Raw genomic sequence first — 26831 nt, 5'->3', positions numbered from 1 at the left:
AAAACCTACACATAATCAGTCAACTGACATTTCAATGATTACTGTTATAAAAAAAAGGAATAGCATTATATGTTAAAACAATAAAAGAAACCGAGTTAATTGACAACATTTTAATTACAAAACACCACAAAATCTATTTGACATAAAATGCCACATTTTAGATTGCTTAAGTACATTGCCATATATCTATAGTAGCTTTAGGTACAATACTGTATACCTAATCCTATTTTTTACTTGTGTATTTAATACTAACAATACGTACATTATAATAATAATTATACATTTATATTTATACACAATTTATTTGCACGTTGTATCAATTGTTTGAAATTAATGTTGATATATTATTTATTTGTTTTTAAGGAGTTAATACTGTTTAGTATACATAGATAAATTATTATAAAAATGTTTTATACATTTGTTATAATCTGTTAATTTAAATAGTGGCAATTTATACGGAACAAAATACATACATATAGGTTCCGTACTCATAACATGAGTTTAGATTTATAACATTTTAGCAAAATCAACTTTTAATTCGAAATAGTTTTATACAAATTAAGTATCCCATCTTTGAAAACAATAAGATCCTATGATCAAGACCAGCTTGCTGCTAATTTTGAACTCCGAAAGCGTTATTATTAATATTTATAGCAAGAGTTATACGACATCAAATGTATTTATATTATACATAACTTGTCACTACTATTAATAATATTTATCCGAGCTTATAATATCACATAATTATTACGGACAAGCATTGTCCACTTCGAAACAATTCTCAGCGTCACGTCAACAAACCGTCCCTTCGAGAAATGTTTTAAACGCAACCAATAAATATGCACTGTCTCTTCTGAATTTCAACAAAAGGTAACGAAACTCAATCGTGGCTTTCACTTCACGGGATAACTTTTAGTTACGCACTTGTACGTCTTGGCAGTTGCGACGGTCACTTGTAAGTCATTTCTTGCGACCACAACTGAGATTTTAACACGAAACAAACTTGCAATATATACGTCTTTGTAGTCTTTTATCACTGACTTTATACGTGTATGGTTTCATCGTCATCTTCGTCGTCGGAACGCTGTTCTATAGAAGGCTCTCGAGGAGAGCGGGGAGGAGGGGCTGGACTCCCCGGGTCGACGTCAGGGGAGGGTGTGCGTCTTGCTTGTGCATAATAGCCTAGAGCTCCCAGCCCCGGAGCCCCAAGGGAGCCGAGGTGAGCTGAAGGACCGGGTAGCCCCAAGCCTAGAGGTGGAACGCCTCCTAAAGGCGCGCCTGGATAGAGCCTGTAAATGTAACTCATTTTAGCTAGTACTACATGATCTGAAAATGTATTACGATCTTTACGATTAAAAGTAAATTTACAACATTTGTAATGATTAGAAATTATAATTATTGTTGGTTTTATATTGGATTTAAAAAAAGCTTTTTATTGTTATTCTTAGGATAACTTACCGATAAGGCAGAGGTTTCTGCAACGTGTTAGCAGAGGCTGACGCAGCAGCAGCAGCAGTAGCAGCAGCTTGTCGGTAATACAAATCAGCAGTAGGTGTAGGCTGCGCAGGGTACGCCGGTACTCCCGCCCAGTATCCACCGTATAATCTCTGGAACGCAGCGTAATTACCGGCCTCGGCTAGCAGCTCTAAACCAACTGCAGTCTGACGTTTCCATTTCGTCCTGTTGAAGAATATTTCATAATGAATTCTACTGTTATTGATATTTCTAATAGCATTATAAATCATTTATACAGTAAAACCTTTTTGTAAAGTATTCTATTAAGCGTAAAATGGGGCTACGGAAAACTATTATTGAAAAATATTACTAAACTTCGGTTAATATCGGTTCATTGAATCATCAAATAAATCGTTTTGATCTATTGCAAATACCATAAGAAACTTTACCGAGTACTTTATGACACATTACAACCTCAAAACGACTCAAAAAATCGACTCTAAATTTTTTGAAACTGTCGTTTACGAACCCTAAACCTATAGATCACTAACCCTATTCAGCACTGTGACCCCAATCGTCATCAAATTTGTCACAGACCACTCCAGAATACAATGAGACATCCACAATAGAGTTAGTAATAAAAAAATATAAATAAAATAATAAATTTGACAAAACGTCTTGGGCACTCGTATGTTCATCGAAGCGTCGTCTAGTGATTTAATTTGATTTATTTGCTTCTTTCGAAAAGGGTAAGCCAGTATAAATTACAAGATATCGCAATGGGGGTAAAAACATACTTCAAATATGCTCTGTATCATCGTTCCTAATTTCAATTTAGACATATTCAAAACTAAAAAACAATAATTTGAAGGATGATACAAGTTCTTAAAGAAAGAAGAAAAGAATCTTCATGACAAGCTAGGGGAACTCTTAGAAGAGTATTTGTTTGAAGAGATAATATTGTCATATTATCACGTTTGATAGCCTTTTATGATTCTCCATGTTTTCCAATATATCATCATAATATATTATTATGTCTCATTGTGAGTGCAGTCGTTATATATTTAATTAAAAAGCATTATTAAATAATATATTTAGAAAATAAGTATTTTTTATTCACCCACAAAATTGAAAAGGACCGAAAACATCCCCAATTGTGAAATTTAATTTCATTTTGCAGTTGTCGATTAGTTGAAGAGCCGTTATTGTCATCGAGTGAGTTTTATATTAATACGAAGGGAGTTATTATCATTGTTATTATTATTTTGATAGGGAAGAGCCCTTTGTGCGGTTGGATGTGGTTGTTAGAAGACGCTTCACTGGTTACCTCGTTAATTAATTTCTTTAAATGGATCATTTAATTTTATTAAATGTAAATGAGGGGGAGTTTGGATGCTTTATTGCTCGTCTTTCATAAAATTATTTATGGTATGTCATTAAGTATGTTATTTAAACTATTTTTTGTAGGTTGTTTGGGAATTTAATCGTTTTGAATTTCGTTAATTTTTTTATGTCACTAATTGTTATATATCTTGTTGTTATTGTGGGAAGCTATTTTTATTCTGTAAAGTTAGTATCGATAAGTATGGAATAAAAGTTCTCAAAACCATACGAAATATTTCGCTTTACAATTATTTCATTAAATAATGGCTTACATCGGTTGGATCCGTAATTAATATCCAAAGATATACCTAATTATATTGTAGTAGACACATATTTTGCCTTAATAAAATAAAAATCATATCTGCAGTAAATATCTGGTGTTGGAAGCTTTAATGCAACCTGAGATAAGTTGTTTTGTTTTAAATACCGCACCGTAATTATCAGTAGCCGACATTTGATGAATAGAAAGAGGCTTCGCTTACATTAATCATGTTTATGACGGGTCGGACTGAGGAGTGAACACTCAAGAGCTCTTATTTAATTGTCAAGTGCTGAATGAGAGGCAATCTGCTCAGTGACACTATTCTTTTTATTATTACCGCGGACGACGAACAAAAAGCTCTCCAAGCGCACTTAAATTCGGCCTGCCATCTCGAGACTTCTTAACAGACGATACTTTTTCTCTTTCCCGCACGCACGTAACGTCATAAGAACGAGTCTTGACTGTCTCTGTTCCTCGGTCCCCCGGTGGAGTCTGTCTACGCTCCGCCCAGTGGTTTAGTGATTTGATGCTGCGTGAACTGATTCAATTGTTATTCGTGGATGTTCACTCCAAAACGGGCCTTAAGCGTTCAAGTTAGAGACGAAAATCGTCCATTAAAACGATCCTGCTTACGACCTCTCCGAGGAGGAGGTTGTTTATCTCGATTTAAGTTTTTGGAAGACGTGATGCGAATTCCGCTTGTATAGTCGACAAACAAGGAATACATTCATCGATCCAAACTGTTTGCGTTTACACTTGGTGCTTAAGCTTCTTAAGTTGTGGGGCGTTGGGCTCAATTTGATTGTTGTTCGAACGTTACTTATACGCTGTTTAGAAACTTTCAAGACGCGCTTGTATGAATGTTCTTATGGGAATTGTTTAGCGACTTAGTTGCGATCAAAGGAACATTTCAACGGTACAACTTTACTTATATACTTTTCATTTCGAAGAAATCTTGAATGAAGTTGAAGACTAATATATCGTAGTCGTTACTATATTAATTATAAAAAAAAAACATCATCTGGTGGGATAATAGACTTCAATAGAAAATAATTTTAATACATCGCAAAAACTTTGATAATAATAAATACGGTTCCTCGAAATTAGTTTAATAGTCCTTAATAATAAATGATTTGTCATGATGCAAATTCGTTTGATAAAAACGGACCGCACATACATGTGCTATCATTAAATTAAATACACAAATTACAGACTAATTTATAACTACTTTTGACAGACGGACCGTATTTGGTCGCAAATGTCTATACTAAATTGACGTTTTGAACGGCATATCCAAATTAGAACAATAAATTGCATACTACGAATTAAAAGGACGAGAAATCCTATATTACGAGCCGGCCAAAACTGAAATGGCATCTGCAGTATAATGATTAGTTTCTAAATGATAAAGCAGGCGACCTCCGCGTCCTTGGTTCGATTCCCGTGTCTCTGGAGGTGTAATTTAGTGGTTCGCTATAAGCGATTAGTGCTTCTTGGTAGCTCCCGCGCAACCCTTGCATTATGTCATTAGGAACGTGCACTCACACGTATTGCATTTTAGATATGATTTTTAGAGCAGTGAGATTAAACATACACGCAATTATATATAAATAATACATCAATTAAAAATTATATATAGTACCATATAATTGTGGTTACAGTTTGTTATAAAAACTCTTTTGTCAATTTATAATTAAATATAATAACAAAAGATAAACATATAAGACTCATGATAAGATCTAAACGATGAAAAATTGATGTACCAGAAAAATTAAGTATTTGATTATAAATATAATATTATTACATTCGCAAAATTAAGACGTTATTTATCGCGGTTGCGTATCTTTTTCCACCAGTGTGTCTGAGCACAAAATCAGCAAGCAATCACATTTTAGAGGATTTATCTAAAGGCAAATTAAATTAATGATACAAAGCTCCCTTTCCACACGTTTCTTCCTCTTATCAATACAAATATTACAACCATTAGGGCAATAAAATATTTCAGTCAAGAACATTCCGAATGTTTATCCGTTATGTTCATGTATGTTCCGAATTTGTATGATTAGTTCAATTTATTAAATTTCAAATGACAAAAATTATAAATTAAATTATAATCAAAAATAACTTTCAAATAGAGCATCCATTATTAATTATTTTTCTTAAATATTTTTATTCATTTACTAAATATCCCTACCTATCCCTCCGTAACTATAAAGATTAAGTTAATTGCGATACATTGACGGAAATATTTTTATGTGTAAGTGAAATTTCTTTCACAATGACAAGATAACAGTTCTTAAAAAAATAACCTCAATCGTTTTTAACATTAGGTGACATGTAGGTACTTAGGTGTATGTCTGACGTGAGTTATAATATATCTGCTTATGATTTTGTAGGTAAAATGTTCTTTTTTTCACTGTGTGTATGTGAGCATTTGCGAATCTTATACGAAACAACACTTAATACTTTTTTATAACATTATCAAAATAGCACAACAAATTAGCTTAATCTTAAAAAAACTAGGACTAGAATTAATAACATTACTCAATTCAAGTAAATTTGATAGCATAAAATTTCTATGCAGTTAGATATTCGCATGAAAAACTTTGATTCCTATAATTTGCATCACTGTGGAATTCTGTCATCTGCTAGTGGCTAGAATTATTGCATATAAATGAATACCTTTAATATATCTGTAACTGCCACTTATCATAACAATTTTAGTCAGTAATGATACAGAAGTACTTGAACTAATCAAGAGAGTTATTTATGATAAGCAAATTGGACCCTTGATGGGCGACCCGATCGTAAAATGTTTAAAATCGACTTACAGTATTATGACGCTTGGTATTTGCGAGACGGATAGGAAGATACCGTAGAGACATTATGTAACAACTAACTCGGAACTGTTTTCACTGCTTATGTATGTGTGGCTGTCTTAGATAGATTATGAAATCAATGTATTCAGTACTAACGACCCGCCCCGACTTCACCCGGGTGCAAATTTGATCCTAAATATGCTACAGAATTTGTTTATTTACGACATCACATTAGAAACTTCTAAAATTATAAGGTTTTCTTAAATATATTGTTCATGTATTATATACAAATCTTATTACATATATATCTTCGTCTCGAATCACTCTATCTATTAAAAAAACCGCATTAAAATACGTTGCGTAATTTTAAAAATATAAGCATACGAAGCGACATTTATCGGTAAGAGACTTTGTTTTACACTCGTATAATATGTCAAGAACATTAATTGGGAAAGGAAAAAATAAAACTAAATGAAATTTATAACCCTCCATGAAGGTTCCATAGCAATACCATAATTAAATTTGTCAAAATCCTATATATAGGTATATTTTTTATAAATATTTCTACTTTAGTACTACTTTCCTTTGCGAATGTACGTTTATACGTGTGTCATTATACGATGCGTCATTAGGTAATCGGCGCGGATTACACGTCGCCGACGACTAAACGGCGATAAACGTTGTTCGAGAGCCCCCGGCCGTTATATGTGCACGGCGGACAAACGAAATATTATTACGAGTTTAATGATTCATTTAAAACCGCAAACTGATTATTCGGAATCAAAATTAAAAATCGATATAAATATATACAAATACTATGTAATTGTTGTTTCATGTGCTTAATTTGTCTTTATAATTCATCTCGTGCTGGTGAAGGAAAACATCGTGAGGAAACCTGCATGTGACTAATTTCATAGAAATTCTGCCACATGTGTATTCCATCAACCCGCATTGGAACAGCGTGGTGGAATATGTTCCAAACCTTCTCCTCAAAGGGAGAGGAGGCCTTTAGCCAAGCAGTGGGAATTTACAGGCTGTTGTTGTTTTGTTTTATACTATGTAACTAAACTATACTCTACTATTTTATTTTTTATGCCTGTATAATTTTTATTAAATTAGTGAATAAACGTTTTAAATTTTTTGGAAAATTTAATTCGTGACATTTTGTGTCAGTGAGGAGTTTTTAACCGAAATTAGATTAACAAGTCAAAATAAAATATGTAATGTCATATGTTAAGGCAAAATAAAATCATTAGAACAAACAACAGTATCTACTAATAAACTAAATTTAAAAAAGGTCATTATCAAGCAACAGTACAAACATACCTATACAGGTAATTATTTCCGGCATATTAACAAAGCTTTTATTTGCATTTCACAGCCATTGAAAACTGAACTAACTTGATAAAATTGATGACAGATATTAATTGCACATTACATTACATAAAAAAAAAATTATTTAGAAGATGATCAATGATGAAAAATCGTCAAAACATGAGTGTTTCTCGTCTTGTCCAAAAAGGGACAGAAACATCGCTCTGATATGATCACACAAGAAATCATTTAAAAACAATTAAGTAAATAAACCGTTGAATGGTTGTAAAAAAGTATCAATTTGGTCGGCGGAAGCTTTATAATAAACGGTGCGTCGGCGCCGGCTGGGCCATGACTTGCAGGCGCTCTGTGGATGGTCAAGTGCCGACTCCGACCGTCGCCGATTCACACGTACCAACAATCTGGTCCTCAACCCTAATCCGAGGCATTTGCTCTTGATTTTATTTGCAATATCGTGTCTTGTGTGTTTTGGAGTTTTTGTTAAATTGACATATCAACTTGGGACAACAAATATAGTTTACTGATACGAGTCTAGTATTGTTTAATAGGAATCTTTTTATTTTATAGCTTCATAAATATTTTTACAAACATATTTATCTTTTTATTTGATTTGACAAAATGAATAGGTATGTGATTTTAATGTAATAAAAATATATTGTATTAGGTACCTTTTTAATCTAAGGTCATAATGTCTTAAAATCTTTATCATTGCTAATAAAATACTGTATCCTGCCAATAAAATTAATCGTATCTTTCAATTATAAACGTAAAGCGTGGCCACATGCACAATAGACAGGTTCCATGAAATGTTTAAGAAGATAAGAAAATGACCGCACACAAAAGCTATTAAATCTTCAATTAACTCCAATTTCACACCCTCTCACGAACCGAAAAATCGAAGACCAAACATTGGTTTCACCGAAATTATAGAAAACCAACAAAGAACAAGCAAAAAATTACATCAGTAGAAAAAAGCACCAGACGGGGCGGGCGACAACTTGTGCGGCGCCTGCGCAATACCTCATGTTACCATTATTATTGATCGTCTATGTCTATGATATATGCACCTATATGACAATTATTACAATTTTTCCATAACATTTTGGAGCAATGTTCTGAAGCCTTTACTTCATACAAATCAACTAATCGTGTGATTTCATAAAAATGTTCTAATCAATAAACTATTTAGGCGAATTATTTAAAATAAAAAATGACTTAGAGCTTAGAGGTTTCTCGTTTTATTCGGGCACTAGACGCTAACTCTACATAATAATCATTAAATGCTACCACACGAAAATAAATTCATGTACGTAAAACAACAATTATTTATTGTAAAAAATATATCGTAATAGAAAACTAGAGATTGTCAGTTTTTTGGCTACCATCGTTTTTATGAAGCGTCTAGAGGTGGCATGGTCGGCGGCAGCTAAGGTCTAATTACTGACGTTTGTTTTTGAAATAACCGCTTTGGTACAGCCGACGACGAAACTCGTTAAGTGATTTAAGATGATTAACGTCATACGTTTTTAACTGAATATTGAGAGAATATTTATTGTTGTTGCGTGTGTAAAAAATATTTTTATTTATTATAGGTAACAAATGTTTTATTGTATTTTTAATTAAATAAATGATATTTGATTGATTTAAATTGTACTGAGTTATAACTATATCTAATATATATTCGTCACAATATTTACTTGATATATATTTAGATAATACTAGCAACTAACCACAGTATGGCCACACTTATAGTATACTAGAATTATGGCCATTTATTTGAGAATGTTGTTAACCTGGTTTCTCGCTATGATTCCATGAACGAAGATATCCAATTGATAAAAGTATGATTACACATTTTAGTCGGTACACAGGAAGCACTGCTTTTAAACGTATCGTTGGAGACATTTACAGTTTGATTTATCATATAAGCTATTATTATTCTCTAAATGTTTACGAAAGATATAGACATAACTCAATAAACATTCAAAATAACACGCGCTTAAAAGACAGATGTGTAATAGGTATATTACGAATAAATAAAATATGAACATTGTTGAAATTAACATTGATTTATTACGCGAAGGTAGCGTTATTCCGAATATATATCATTGTGGCTAATCGAGACCCATACACCGAGCGAGTAGCGGCCGCAGTATGACAATACGCTGACTCAGCGTTGTCTGTGTGTGACTCGCCGACTATCTCACGAAGTACATCGAGTTGCTCTCGTCTTAATTTATAACTGAAAGCGAGTGCGAATAAAAATGTCGCCCCAAATATCTTACTTATTATAACCCTGTATCTGCTTTGTATGTAAATATATATAGACCAAAAGAATATAAGAATGAGAAAATTTGTTACTCGACCAAAACGGTTCATTCTTAATAGGATTAATTAATTAACACTTTTCAGCTAGTTCGCCATTACATACAGTTAGTAATTATGTTCCAAAAACATAAATCTTGACTATCATCGCCTATCGCAACGTAGCAAAGCTGTGATCAAGATGTTCAAAATGGATACGAGCATAGAAATACATTATGTCAAACCAAGATATTATGACGCATATTTAAATTCTCAATAAAAACAAACTTAATGTTACTTTTTATATTCCTAGGTTTATTTCAATTCAACAGATACCACCCAGAAGCTGGACTTAAAAATCAGCTGCAATATTTCAAAAGTATGTAAAAACAATAAATAATAATATTGCACTTCATACGAAATATTATTTTCATTCGTAGCAATAAAAAATGTCATTTAATTTCTTTCAATTACTTCTCTTGTCACTTAGACCGTTATCAAGTAGCGAGCTATAATTGCTTTCTTCATTCGAGCCGTCTTACACGTATTCAGTCTTATAAACCCATTACGGTGTGGGAGGTAGGAATACTTAATAGCATTTCTTCACAATTATCATGTAACTCGAAGGGAATTTGTAGTCAAGAGACGGATTTTTTTCAGATCGCATTTATAGGAAATAATTTATCATTATCGTAATATAAAACATAACTGACTTTATTTATTATTATACATTTCTTGTTCCTGAATTCATTTTCTCTTTATAATTTTGAGCTATTCCTCAAATACATGATTCAATATTTTGTTTTTTTGTTATACTGGCTAGGGTGGATACGTTTTAATCTATGTATATTTAAAAGTTATCATGTAGCATACCTATCACATTTCCTTAATGCCTAGATCAGAGTAGACGAATAAATATTTGTATAACTAGTAGTTGCCTGTGGCTTCGCTTGTATTTTAGCGTGTTGGTTGTCATGTGTTAGGAAAAAATATAAAGTTAGCTTCATACCAAATTTTATCAAATTCTGTCGAGCGATTTGTTCGTGAAAATGCGAAAGTCAGACAGACAAAGTTACTTTCACATTTATAATAATAATATAGATGGAGAACATGACAACTAGTGTATCCGAATCAATAGTCGCCATTGAGGTCTAACAAAACACCGCAAAGTTCGTAGTTTAGGACTCATTCTATCAAATATTTGACAGTCCTAAACTACGAACTTTGTGGTTTGATTGGGTCTAGAATGCAACTCATTAATATCTGTATATACTTTAATGCAAGCATAACAGGAAAAAGCCGAATAAACAACATTTGACAGCAAATTAGCGCGATATCATTGGTTGAGAGCTTGATTAAACTATGGTATTCACTATGAATTTACGAAAAAATTGAACTTCGACAAAACGTTATCGGGATATCGGACGTAAAATTAAAGAGGAAATATCAAATCAATGCGAATTCATACATGCTTTTGATAATTTTCAAAATTGAGTATGGATACATTTCGATCAATAGGCGAGATCTCCAAAGAATTATCTAATTGTTTGAAAAAATAAAAGTTTTTTTGTTTTATATTTTTCTATTATATATTTAGTTTAGGTAGGTATATTTAATTTAAGTAATTTATTAATTTCTATACTTTGTAAAATCTAAGCGTAAATATTATAAAATATACGTTAGTGAGCCTTTAAACCTTGTAAGCCTTTTGGTTAAACATTTTTAAACAATGAAATACCCAACAAATACTATCACAGGCTTTACTCGTAAATTAAATTATTTCAATAATTAATTTCATTATTAAATATCCCAAAATAACTTGATATCGCGATAGACAGTATATATATTATATTTATTTACTCAAATCAATGATTATTTCTTTCAAAGGCATTTCGACCAATGTCTAAGTTGGATACGTAAACAAAGTGCACACACAAAGCGCAAGATAACAAAGTGCACAGTAGATATTATAGTGCCACACTGACCTAACCTAACACAGGCTACGTAGGTACTTGTTGTACGTTGATATTCAAGTCTTATATTTTTGCCAATAAGAAATAAAAATAAAAAAATAAACTCACCGTCTGTTCTGATACCACGTCTTAACTTGCGTGTCGGTGAGGCCAAGCTTCGCTGCTAGCTCCATCCTGTCTTGCACGCTGAGGTACTTCTGTCTTTCAAATGATTTCTCCAAGGTCTGGAGTTGGTGGTCTGTGAACGCAGTACGCGCTTTCCTTTGTTTCTTCGCAAGGCCCGATGCGTCTCCGCCGCAGGACTTACTTGATACGTCGTCCGAATCATCTTTCACACCTATAATAATATTATTAATTAGTTCATTTGTCGGTCGTAGTAATGTTATAAGTGTTTTGAATAGCGTTATATTGTTCTAAAACGAATACCTTACTGAACTCATTGAGATAGATATATCCGCATGTATATTTTAGATTTAAAAAAAATATATTTTTATTCAAGTTTATATTAATAAGTTCATCTAGAATTCCAAGAATATGGGCTTTGATTTTTTTTTAATTAACTTAAAACTTTACACATATTTTAAAGACTAGTAATATCATAAATAATATATTTAAAACAAGTTTGTATACACAAAGCTAGTCAGTCATATTAACAGGGTTATCTAGAGCTTTGTAACTCAAGCAAGTTGTCTCGAACGAAGCCCTGTTGTAAGGCTTCTGCGGTCAGCACCGCTTCCTTACACGGACGTTGATCACTTACCTTACAAACGAGATTTTTTCGGAGCACAATTATATTACAAATGACAGATCGAAGGAGTACAAATCGTACAATTAGAGTAGACTAAATATCTCAGGAATAACATTAAATATTTTTTTATTTGCTGGAATTTATTAAAAAAAATTGTTGAAAAAAAATTGTCAATACCCACAATCAAGCATTTCATTTGAAGTAATTTTATCTTGAATTAAGGTGTTCAATATTTGATGGTTATTACCGACCCAAACATATTAACACGTTTATCGTAAAATGACTCTTAATTAAAGTGGTTTTCATATCTTGAAAGATAATTCGGTAAAATTTAAAAGCAATGCAGGGACGAGACGAAATGTAAAGATCAAATTAGTTTATTATTGATCAGGAGATTCGATTCATGTTTCATTTGTTGTCTTTTAATTATCTTGACCTTTTCCATATTTGGTAAACGTTAATAAACCCTTGAAAATTAAACAAATATGTCATTTTCCATATTATTGTAACTTCAACTTCTCACTGTCTAAACCATGCTCAATCCACTTTATTACTAAGTCTTAGACTACTATATTAGTATTATCAATTGAGCAAGTATCATAGAATTATAGAAACCGCATTTTATCGGAATTAAATAGTAAAGCAATGTAGTATGTCCAAAAATCCGTTTTATGAATTCTCAAAGACATTACTTTTAAGTAAAATCTAGACACCTAGTAATGTAATATTATAAGTATTTCACAATTCGCAAGCATGTTAGTTAATAGGGGGACAGTAAGTAGTCTGAGCGCTTAGTGCCTGGGTGGTAAACCGCAACTTCTACACTCGGCTGCGCTAATTCCTTCGCATTATACATATAATCTGATGTTGTACTTTACGTTAACTGAATTCCTATACTGTTCGAGTTTTTTCATTCAAAACAAACAAATGCTTTAATAAACTCGAACGAAGTGTATGAAAAGAGCATTTCTTATAACATATTTACGGTTGAATATTTTTGTATCGATTCTTCTTAAAACCATTGTAATTACGTATTAAGTGGTTTATTATAATTTAGCTACGTACAATTTTTTTACACCGAAAATCGCGAGTCAACACTTTGAAAAAAGTATTTAATGAAAACATTTTCCTTACAAATTCACGTAACAACCTTGACTACAAATCGTTGGAACGCTACGAAGTGGCGATTTTTTTAACGCCCCTCCAGTTTGTAATATCGAGTGTAATTATGACCGAGCGAGGCCCATTAGGGTTCGCCGCCATTAATTTATTATAATAAGGTCCAACTGCCAACTGCATTTGCTCGACCGTGAAAATTATTATCATTAGTGGGCAATAATGTTACCATAAAACGTCAAGCTACCATTAACCTTATCAATACGATTTCAAAAATGAGTTCCTAATGTGAGAAATGAAGATATGTCCTAATAATGATAACAGTTCTATGAGATGTCTGTATCAATGGACTCGCGCCTTTCGAGTGCACACTTAACTTTAATTGAGTGTTGATTCATTATTTTTAATCGAAATTTAATAAATAAAATACTAATTATGACAGCTTTTATGTTGGCACAGCTTTCGACATACATAATAATGTTGAGCATCAATCTATTGTACCTACTGTAGATCCATCTAAGTATTTCCAAAAATTGGTATTTTCATATAAACTATCTATCTATCTATGTACAATATAAATAGAATAAACTTTTCTTAACTTACAATTAACATTTTCTACCAAATCAAATAATAATACATATTTTACTTATAGTACTGATTATTATATAAAAGTACCTAAATGAAAATATTGGAAATAAAATGAATCACAAGATTTTTTTAGTGTTTTAAGCCTTTAAAGAATATTCAGGTCAGATTTCCCGAATTGTATCTTTTGTCGCCTGAATTACATAATACACCTAACAACATGCGAAGCAAAATAAACAAGTATAAGCATATTAATATCAACTTTGTTATTTATAGTGAAGCTTACATAAGGCGTGTAATAAAACCAATTTAATATTATTCAGTCTGCTTGTTTATAAAAACAAAAAAGGATCAATTACATTCAAACAATCTAGAAAAACTAGATATTAAAAGTGAATTGTATATACTTGCATGAATTCATTATCATTTTATACAGAATATTGAATATTTTTTACCGAATTAAAGAATTTACTCAATAACAGTTTAATATATAATAATAATGGTGTTTTTTTATTTAATTGAAAACGAATTGTAAATAAAACTGAAAGAACTATTAAATATCCGTTCAAAGGGCTATTTCGATACGAATCTATTTTGTAAACATAGTAATTAAACTGTTTCATTATAAAAAAAAAATCATTAATTATAATTACAATGTAATTGTTAAATTAATTAACGATATTTATTTTCAAGGTATAACATAACATACATACCTAATTACGAATTAAACTTTATAATTTACGATTCGATTAAGAACGACTACCGTTTCCGAATATAAAGAATTCTAATGAACTTTACGACCTATAAATTATGTTAAGACTTTTCATTTCGATTTTATTTAACGAGGATTAAAAAAGATAATGAATGCTTATAATACACGTGTTAGATTGTCTAATGTATTTATAATCGAGCGACACGTTACCGGCCTCGTTCATTTGTCACCGCAATAACTCCCAAAGGACATCCCACGTATCTATTAGATATGTTAAGCCGTTAATTGAATATTAAGTTACTTATGAGCGCTTGATTGATTCGGAGAATATTTAATTGATTAATAAACACTCCAATCGCTACAAGAATAAATCTGTAAGATTAAGGTCAGTACTCGGTTATGTGGCTACCGATTATTATAAGTAGCGAGGTGAGCCAGACATGAGCGTCCGTACAAGTATGGCGAAATTATTTTATGTTTCTTTTTAAATACATTTTATTTAACTATTTATGTAATTACATATTACAAGTCTTATCAATAAACTATCTAAGCAATGTTTTTAGAAAGAAGATGATAATTATTTTGCATTTAGGCTTATTATACCTAACTCATATGGTCAGTCATATCCAGATTTCTTCAAATATACTACTAGAATATTATAACACAGCCTCTCACTATCAGTTCAAGTGATCTCTCCGCCCGCTCCCAATATTAATACATCACGCCCCACGCCTTATTCATATGTTCTCTCAAACATGTAATATGTCCTCAATAAAATAATGTAATGTTACAAATTTAAAATATTATAAAAATTTTCTTAAATGAAAAAAAAATCAATTGAAATTAAAGGTACTGTTAATTTAATAAAAAGATTTGAAGAGGATATAGTAGGTATTAGTGAAGTACCATATTATGAATTTAATTGCTGTTTATAGGTCATATCGAGTTTAAAAGAGTGAATAACGCACCCGCTTTTCACCAGCGTGGTGGTATAAACTCCTCAAGAAAGCCTTCCTCCGCATTACTCATGTACAAGTTGCTAATTAAAGAAAGATGTTGGTTACAAACCGTAAACGACAAATACAATATAGCCCGAAAATTCCCACAAAATAGTTTCTTTGCCATTAAAGACAAACATAAGAGCTAAATTCTGGAAAAAAATGCCATTATTTTAATAGATTCAAAATAACTCAATGCTTTCATCCAATTACATTTAAAATTGCGTATCTAAATGACCTTAATGTGTCAAACGCTTACACAATTTTAATAATATTTACTTACAAGGTGACCTCATGAATAGATATAGCTTTATTCAATTTAACACTCCGTGATTTAGTTTGTCTTTGTTGCGAAGGTTAGTTTTATTCAAACAGCTTAGCATTTATGCAATAAATGAACATGTAAAAACAGGTGCCTTAAAAATCGGTCAAATATTTTAATATCTATTTTAAAATAGAGTTCAATGACTACATTAAGACTATTTTTTTAATACACGAAGAAATAATTCTATCACGAACGATTATATACATAAGAATCATGATTTTTTAGTAATATTTTATACCTTTCACAATATCATCTACATAATATTGTTATAATCTCAATTAATAGTTTCCATTCGGAGACAATTTAGAATTTCGAGATGCATACTTATATTTTATTACATATAGTGAGAAGAAATAAGGTATGTGTTCCGAAAGAGTTGCTTTGTCATTAAAGTTAACACAAATCTATACTTAAATGGATGGTTTTTATATTTATAATTTGTAAAATTAACAGTTTGTTAGCAGTACTTATAATTAGGGCTTAAAAAGCTAAATATACCGAATCCCGAGAATATCTTCCGGGATCGACTAGTAAAATACTTATTTTAAAAGCAGCCCGGTGCTACTCACTCGACTCCCGGAAAGCATGTGAAGTTGTTTTGTGCCTGTTATCTTCAAAATCTTATTGGATTACCATCCAATCGGACTATGAGCGTAATATCGAGAGTACGCATGCAAGATGGTTGTTTGACAATGAACGTCTTGAAAGAAATTTGATCAGGAAGACAAATTATTTTATTAATTAATAAAATAATTTTACGTTGCCTGAAATGTTGTCATTATTCTCTTTCATCAAAATGGTTAGTTAATTCATGAAACATATCACAATAATTACATAAATATCTCAACTTATCAAAGTCATTTTAAGATGAAGCATATTTTTTGTGCGGAAAAATTAATGTATATTTATATTTTAACTAAATATTACCCATTAAAATTTAAGTAATATCGAATTTATTACAACATTATTCGGAAGACAAAAAAGTGTAGTTTATTTGACATTGGCTTTTTATACGAAAGTTTAATATATTAAAACAGACTTTAAAAATACCATATTAAGTGTTATAGTATTAGTTAGTATTATATTTTAAGGACTGGACCCGAGGATCGATATCTTTTAGCAAACTTTTTTAAACATAGTTGCGTCATATTCTCCTTGCATTAATTTCATAGAATTTTTTTAGTAGATGCGATCATTTTAATTTTGTATACACATATATTTAGTAACTTCACAAGTTAATTCATGTTCTAGTCATTGTATTTGTACATTTCCTTCAATAAGGAAAAATCTTAAAATCATTTTTACACAAGTATCCAGCGTAGATAAAATATATCCGTCATAATTACGAAATAAAAACTTCCAACGCAAATTTTCATTTATTAGTTTATAATTACTTCAACAAAAACACGTAACAATTGCGTTAAAAACTTAATAATTTAACTATATGTTATCGTTCCAGTTAAAGTTCGTTTCGTAATTACGTGAAGCATCGTTGCTTTGTTATGTCCTGTAAATCATATTTAATGTTTATTTGTTTTGTCTTTATTAATAATAATACAAAATATATAAGTGCCAATGTAACTACACTACAATGTATCGCACTAACAGTTTTTCATGGCGATACGTTCCTATACAAAACGTCTTCGCTCAAAGCAGAGAAATGCATCAAAGCATTGTTCAAACTGATAATATTTAACAAATTACCTATAATTGATATATAGTCTTACTGTTTTCAATAACATATTTCTTTTTAGGATTTTATATAGTTGGACCTACATGTCATATCAAAAATATTTATATTCTTCACATTAAAAAGAGTCGTCATTTTAACTAATAATAAAATTACTCACACATACGTTCTAAATACAATAATTTGTTTCACGCAGTGATATAATTAATGATGATCGTGTAAGTGGAAGCCATGTATGATGCGCGAGCGCAGTGAACAATGCGCTCAATGAGATGGCGTTATATCATAAGTGTGTCGTAATACACTTCACAGATAATATTATAGATATAATTCACTAACAAAAGTCACGACTTATCAATCATTGTATGTTTTTTCTTTAGTATCCCAATATTGTCCGTTATTTATGTATATAGGTGTATGTGCATAATGTTAATTTTAAAAAATTATATTTTTTGAAGTGTATGTATACATTAAAATATATGAAAACATTAATGAACGATATTTTGCGTTAATTAAATTTGCTATTCTAAGGCTTTCTTGGCCATGTTTAATGACTTATTTAAAGTGTTGACACTTATAAAAACATAAAGTGAATACAATTTCTCGTAAATTCAATTGTATGGCACAATTTAATTTAAAAATATAAAGTTACGGCTTAATTGTTAAATCGTTATTTTATCCGTTTCAAATTATAAATTCATTATTTATTTAAATACTATTTGTGAGATGTTTCGAATAAAATTATAATGTAAAAATAATTTATCAAAGTATAATCATCTAAATAACATTCTAAGAAGCGTTAGTTATGAATTCAACATAAGTTTTCCCGTAATTAATCTTTGCATTCACTTTAATCGTAAAACAATACTGGAACGAGCTGCCTGATTTTTGCCACGATAGCAATTAGAAAATCTGTGTAATTATATGTTTACGTAAACACGATTACAATACAACGATTTCTTTAATTCATATAATGACTATCTCTTAGGGTTAGCACAAACTATTCATATTTTTATAAGAAATCTTAAAAGCTTTTTAACTGACATTTAAGATTTTCTACGTCTGTAAATTATTTTATAGATTACATTGACAATTTTATGTTTCCTCTACTAGACTAACATGTGATATATTTTAATTGAAGATTTTAGTACACAATATTTTAAGACACTGTCTTCTGTAGATATGTACTTATGTACAGAATTTAGATTTTATGAAATGTGATTTAATTAAAAAATATGTATAACGTTTATTTTAAAAGAAACATATAACATTAAATGTATTGGATAAAATAGATCAAACTTGTAAGTTGACGATTTCGGGTATATCAATGTGAAATCGTATGAAAAATTATACTATTTCCGTTACTGTATGTGAATCCGCTCAAGTGGACATTCAGATTTCAGACGCTATTACACGGTCTCTACACATGACTTTACCCAAACATATGACAGGCTTACAAAACCTTGAGTCACTTACTGGTTTCTTTAAAACAACAAGAAGAAATTTACAATAAAATAAAATCTATATGGTGTAAGTATATATATGTATGTGTACATTAATGCATCTTAAACCTTAAAAGTTTTTTTCTTCATTATAATTTGGCTCAGTAAACAAACCAGTGGCTTGAAAATTCAACATTAGTACAACAAATAAGACTGTAAATAATCCCTAAATAAAAAAAAAAAACTTTAATCACAAAGTCTTAAGACGAACTTTTATACTTTAAATCGAACTCAATTTCACAGCTCACATCGCCTGTCAAATGCGACACAAAGCCGCGAATAGGAGCCGTATTATGAGAGATTTCAACTGGGCCTATTTATATCAATGATAATCTATTTATTGTCACACTAAAAAGTTTTGATTTTATCATTTGGTGCGATGAAAGAATTGTCACCTCACGCTTATCGAGATGCCAAAAGTCACGACGGTGTCCAATGTAGTAAAATGAACTTTATGTTCTTTTATTTAGAGTATAATCTTGTATAACATAAATTGATCCAAAACAAGGTATGCTAAGCAGCTTAACGATGGTGTGCGCTTGAAGTAAGGTTTGACGTTTCAAGTAACGAACCAGTGGCTTCGTAAAGGTATACTTGACGGCAAAACGCTGTTTGCTACCATTTTTTTTATAAATGCGCAATAATGTTTTACGTTATAAAATTACAAGTGTCAAGGGGGTGTCAAGGAAATCGCGTTTGACAAGCGCTAAAATCAAAGTAATATTTTTTACTGAGTAATCGATTTAATTGTGTGACCGCGTCTCTATTATTAAGTGGAGATTAATTACTTTAGTAAATTGTCAGTCAGTTTATATTATGAACACTAATTGCTATAAACGCTGTATTTTTCACATTCTCAGTAAATGGGTTTTTTAAATTACAATGCAAGAAGCTTTGTATTTACAGTTGTACGTAGACATTTTAATTGCTGCCGGCGGAGGTTGAGTACAGTAATTGACAGGTTTAAAATCATTAAATAAGGCATATAGTCGGAAAGATTAACGTTATTAACGATCATTTCCGAATATAATGACTTTTCATATTATGCAATTTCTTTATATGCACTTAATACCGACTTTTGCACGCAACTGTACCAACTGTAAATCGCACGAACATTTATGAATTAGGTGAGCTATTTAAAGTTTAAAAAGCGAACTGAACTTGACATTTGACAAAAAGCTGATTATGACGTCATTTTTTTTCTCTTCCCTCGGGCCCAGGAGAGGCCTTTCAGCCAGGATTAATTTGGTCCGTTTTATAAGGGCTTACTTATCTCGGAACCGAGTGTTCCGAACGAGTTGTATTTATCGTGGCCATTATACGTTTTATTATTTAATTTATTTAACGCTTCGAGTTTATCGGCTTGTCTATTAAATCGTCGACGGGATAATGCGATTGAAAACTAAACATTCACTCGAGATATTTAAAGTAATTTATGTGTGTGTGAACTATTTAAACACGCATAAATTCTCTCAATTGATACACAAACATTAAATATAAATAAAAAGGCTAAAGTGGTTTGAAATAAATATTTAAATTAATTGTAATGACTCAACTCAAACAATTATACAGTTCTATTAACAGTACCGTTAGTTTAATGCTATCTGTATTATCTGAATAATGTATCTCGAGAGATTATCTGAGAATTATTGTGCGAAAATGTTAGCAAATAAAGATGAGATGATCGCCGTTTTTTTTTAAATCGACTATATTCATCGGCGAATGAGTTCTATGTTTAAAACGAGTTCAAAATATTTTTGAAAAGTATAATTCGAAACGTGATCGACTAAGATCGTTGTACAGAACAAATGGAACATAGATGAAGGTCGCGGGTTGGTGTTTACAAATTTATCTTACGCTCGGCGATGAAAGAAAAAAAACGTGAAAGAGCCTGCGTGGGAAGAAAGAAATTCTGGTCTCCTAACGTATGTACCTATATCCGCAATGTAGCAGCAAGGATGATTAAGATCTACATTTTTTTAGCAGGAGAAGAAACATTGATACTTTTCTTAAACGAATTTAAATAGGAATAAAAATATCACCATATTTATAATACCAAACGCTAGAGCGAGAAAACCGATATTTCGAACCTGCTCTATGAAAATAATATTATTTTAAATATTATGTACAATTTATGTCAAAGTCTAGATCAAAATAATTTAATAATTTAAGTCATAATCATAAACGGAATCATTTAGATAAAATAAAGTATTTTATCATTTAAATTTGACTAAGTAACACTGTGATTAATAATAGTGCTTCACTTTATTTTAGTAGTATATTTATCTCAAAAACAAATGTATCTATAATACATTTTTAACATGAATTTTATAAATGAATTCCTGATAAATTACCTTAGATTACTAATAATTAATTTCCAGTTCGGATAAATATAAAATAATGAGAGGTTATATCACAGTGGAGATTACACGCAGCCATTTTAATTAATGAAAATCATATTCAATGCTCTTCAACGTTTCATCAGAAATTATTAAAAAACTTAGACGTAAATTATGTGACAATTAGTTTTTTTTTACATAATATTCTGACGTTTAATTTATTAGTGCCACTATTTATGTCAGTTGAATTCATTTGATCGGGGAAATTAAAAAATGAATAATTTTAAAATTACGTTTCATTGAAACCGTTACATAGAATCGTTGCGACCACATCTATACAAATATATTGAGTGTGACAAATCTTAATCCAGTTTTCTCATAGGATACATACATACATTACGTTTTTAAAGAATCGCGATATTTCGCATAACACATACCTTAAACCTTTAGTTTAGGTATAGTAAAGGACAATGTTAAATAAAACAATGTCTTGTTATCACAATATTGTTTATAATTAAATTGGATAATGAATATTATTAATTACAATACTTGTTCGATAGCACATTGATTACATTAAGTACCTATTGAAATTCTTGAATATAAATTATGATCATGTGTTTTGCATTTGTCTTATCGTTCTAAATGTTATTCATAGTAGGTATTTAGGACAGCGCCACATTCAACCGTAAGATCACTTGTCTATTATGTCCAATCAAATATGGAAACTAAAATTTCATTAAATTTACTGTGTTATCATGTATAATGTTAGAAATAGAAAACATTGAGTTTAGTGTGTTGCTATCTTAATGTAGTCAAAGCGAACCTAGTCGGATAACGGATCAGCTATTCAGAGGTTTTTTACGACAAAATATAGAGTCGATTTGTTCAACACTCACGTTAATAGACATTTATTTATCAAACATTAGCATTCAAGTGACTATTATTTTTAAGTTAACTTTTTTTTGTAGCTAAGTCGGATTTATAGTTTATTTTCAAATTAAAGTAGGTATTGTATAGTTTGCGATGATTTCTGTAAATTTTAATCCTTCTTAATAATAAGCACGTACAAATATATTTATCAAATGTGTCGTGTTAAATTGATATACAATTATATAAATCTGATTTTAAAAAGGATAATGATGAATTGACGACGTCATTATAATATGCCAGAGTTATATTTTTATCTTTTCAATTTATTATATTCGGAAATCGAATCAAGCTAACAGCCTTTCATTATAATACTAACCAAAAGGTATTAATCCGTTTGTGCGTGGTAAAAAATTAAGAAATATTTATTTATTCAAATACAGAGTATGATTTTTTTTATTTTTCAATGATTATTTATTAATTATATATAGCCTATAGCTAGCTTATGCATATACATATAAATGATATCTCTTAAGGTTATTAAACAGTTTATTAGTACAACTATGTGTATGTTTATGCGTCCGTTCTGATTTCATGGCTCAACGCTTGGTTAAATTTGATAGTAACAAAAAACTAAAATCAATAGAAAATTATACGGATACTACGACTACTGGAACCCTGATCAAAACAGAACCAGAAGTACGAATTAGAAGCGAATAAAGCTGCAGGTAATAGGCCATTATAGTTTAAGTGATCTTCAAATATAGAGACGGTAGCTATTATAAAAATATTTTTGCTATTTAAACCTTATAGAGAACTGATTCATGGTTTTGTTTATTGAATAGTACATGTAATAAAATGTTCCGTTTTTCAACTTTAATGCAATAAATTTATTAACTTTAAGTATTAATCGTGATTAATTTAAATAACTCAATGCTTCACGGATTCTCCGAAACAAGCGAATTACGAGATGAATTTAAAAAAAAAATATAGTAATAAAATTAAAATGACTTTTTTAAATATAGTATTTACAACAATTAATTAATAATATAAATCAATCTTATCAAATCTTAAAGTTTAATATCAATGAACAAGTCACACAGCATTTGTTACAACTGATTGCCCGTCGCCCGTTGTGACAAACCTTTATTTCGGATGAAATTGCATCCGTACCCGACGCAAGACCTTTTGTAGGTCGGACACCGTCCCGTACACAATCGGCTGTGATGTCGATTCAACTCGATTGTTTTTATGATATAGATTTACTTTAGTTGTGGCCCGTGTTGAATACATTAGTACTTTACAGGATCTTTTATTTATTTTGTGTCATCATTCACACATTTGAACTATTTACTACGATAAAATGCAATCACATAAATTGTTGATTCATGAAAATTGAAAAAATATTAGATAGTCGTTTAACAAATATTCTAAATTCTATTTAATTTTCCTAACATTTGATATAATATATTTGGTGCGACCCGACCGCGGGCCGTGGGTAAACAACTTCGATTTAATCTCCATAACATAATTAAACATTTGTTATTTTTGTAGACGCTGGGTGGTATCAACAATTTGTCTCAATAATTAATTGCTGGCATTCATTTGTTTGATAAATTTTTAGTTTTTATTTTCGAACACTTAATTTCTAGAATAACTAAATATGTATCCCATATGTTAATAATAAAATCTAATATCTACTTGTAAGAAAGACAGTCCCTTAAGTTACCGAATATTTGATTCATTTAATTTGTAAGGATAGTGTGACTTCCATCTAATTAACCGGAACTAAATTTTAATGTACTCAAACAATAGTTTTTACATAATATAATTTAAATAGAAAACTATTTATCTATTTTCCCACTGTTTTAAAAGTAGAAAGTTATAATTCATTTAAAATAAATCATTATATAATTTTGTCATTGTTTGGAAATCTACAAATTTATTACACATGATTGCGTGTCAGGCTCAATAGAAGTATTGTATCAAGAGTTTCCTCGCGTCAAGTGATGAATACATGATTTGTAGACATTAAGAAGAAATGGTAGAGTCGGAGTGCAAGATTTCTAATTGCGGGTCGCAGCTACGCAGTGATTATCTTTGCTTCATATTCATATCTATCAATCGGATATTACTTCTTTTTTATTTACACAAGAATTATAAACATTAAGAGCCTAATTATACAAGTAATAAAATATTATTGCTTCATGCATGCAATACCTATGCATATACATGTAATGACTTCGTTAAATCGCAAATAGGATCATCTTGGCCCAAAATGAACCAGAATATAATGTTTAATAAGTCTCGTAATTCCGTAATACCTATAAATATATGTATAATTATTAAATAAGATGTTTCCTTCGATCAGTGGTTTCTTCATATACAGACATGTGTCTCTACATTTCTTAATATTCCTGAATTCGTAACAATGAGTGATTATTTGAAGGCGTGAGTAAGTCTATTCGGAGGCTGCTCCAGTTAACTGTTATATAATTGTCACTCAATAATTTAATAGCTTAGAAAACAGCGCATTGTTGCAAATTCTGAGAAAACTCTAAACGAATTCATTTGCGTGACGATCATTATCGTCTTTCTCGGTATTATCAAACAGACGGTGTAAGCAATTAATAGATTATAATATTTAAATAATATAGTATGAATAACAATTAAATATGTCTAGGCCGTTTTTCTAATTAGAACGCTACTATTACATTATGCAAACTCTATGTTATTAATGCCGTCAGACCCGTTGAAGTCTTTTCTTAGACGCAGCGGGTACGTGCTTCTATCTTATGATAATATTTATAATTACAAATTATGGTTTTGCAAATATATTCCATGGAAAACGTCCATAGTTATTTATTGCTTACTTACTAATAATTACCCGCACAGTAATTTATATTTACTACTAAAATATATCAATAGTTTTATTCATTGTTTTATTAAAACACTTTTGAATTCAAATTCGTTACAAGAAGTTCATATTCTAATTCTTTCGTCAAAAAGTTATCCATCGGTTCAAGAGTAGCGTAAGTTTTATTACAATTATATAATAACTAACCTGGTGAGTCTGTAGCCGATCTGTCCGAATCGGAATCTCTGTGTGCGCTTAGGTCCCTCGGCGCAGCGTCGAGTATATCTGTTATCATGAAGCGAGTCCGAGGAGCGCGCGCGTCGCGCTCGTCGCGCTGCACCGTCATCGCCACGGCGCCGGGGCCCTGGCCCGCCGCCGCCGCTCCTGCTGCATCCAGCGCCCGCGCGCGCCACCGCCCGCCCACCGCTACCTCCACCTCGCTAGCCCCCAGCTCGACGTCCGAACCGACGTCTCCGCCGCTGCTGTCGACGCCCGTCACCGCACACGGCACATCACACGACACCCGTTTGACGCTAGGTCTTATAACTTCAATACTCGCCGATTGTCCGATTAACCATCGCCGTCCTTCACCTCACTTTATTGTTCACCCTTTAAAACAGTAAGTACCGTTTCCGGAATATTTGTAACACACAAAACTCGAAATTTGTTCGTTGCAGATCACGTGGAAAACGGCGGATCCGACGTTGCGATCAGTGTACGCGGGGAAGTAGAGATTCGAAATAGTTAGCGACGCGCAAGCGTTCGGCGCGAGGTGTCGGCTGCGACTGAGGCGGGCGCGCGCGGCCGAGTCGGCGGAGGCGGGCGCTGGGCGGGTGGGCGCGGCGGCGGCCAACGGCGCGGCGGCGCGCTCGGGGCGTGCCGCTGCCATGTTGCTCGGGGCCGCGCTAATGCTCTTTTTGCCTCGCCGCGGGAGAAAGCGCGGATTTAAGCTTTTATACGTGGATAAAACGCTTTTATAGCGAAATAAAGCGATCTCGCTGCGGGATATCGCGCTTTACGATGCGCTTTACTGAAAGTTGGCGACACTATACACTCGTAATTGGTTCGCTTCGGCCAAATTGAGGCTAGCGTGTCCCATACTCGGCAATTTGTATGTCTGAAATATGGATAAAGTTCACTCGTTTAAATGACATATGGCTATTTTAAAGTTAAATAAACTTTACAGTTTAGTAATGGTTGATAAGCGAATAATATTTTTTTGTAAACATGCATGGGAAATATTTTTGTGATACCTATTATCTCTTATGTATAGAGAGCGTCATCTCTAATATTATAGTCATATGCTAATATTATAATGTTTTTGATGATAATATAATTTCTTTGATATATTAGGTACTTAATATTTTTGTTTTAGATCAAAATAAAAGAATTCCAGTAAAATAATGTTTTAGTTTGGATAAACTTAAATAATAATGGTAAAACTACAGTTTAGATGGGTAGGCAGCTGTAATTGGCACAGCGAGATTCGGTCACCTCAAAAGCTCGGAAACGATTCGCTTTGCAAATGTATCGTAACGTAAATATAAATTTTATACGCCCG

General features: G+C 31.4%; 1 protein-coding gene across 1 annotated transcript; it reads right to left on the bottom strand.

Moving 5' to 3' along the window:
* Positions 1 to 95: 95 nt before the first annotated feature.
* Positions 96 to 26057, bottom strand: LOC124542249 (homeobox protein B-H1-like). Its single transcript, XM_047120201.1, has 4 exons — positions 25478 to 26057; positions 11640 to 11868; positions 1459 to 1680; positions 96 to 1289 (listed from the first exon to the last, which is right to left on the bottom strand). The coding sequence occupies exons 1-4, from the start codon at positions 25614 to 25616 to the stop codon at positions 1043 to 1045; spliced, it is 837 nt and encodes a 278-aa protein (XP_046976157.1). The 5' UTR covers positions 25617 to 26057; the 3' UTR covers positions 96 to 1042.
* Positions 26058 to 26831: the final 774 nt, after the last annotated feature.

This window comes from Vanessa cardui, chromosome 2 (assembly GCF_905220365.1).
Source record: "Vanessa cardui chromosome 2, ilVanCard2.1, whole genome shotgun sequence".
Classification (NCBI taxonomy): domain Eukaryota; kingdom Metazoa; phylum Arthropoda; class Insecta; order Lepidoptera; family Nymphalidae; genus Vanessa; species Vanessa cardui.
This window is presented reverse-complemented; position numbering and strand designations above follow the sequence as displayed.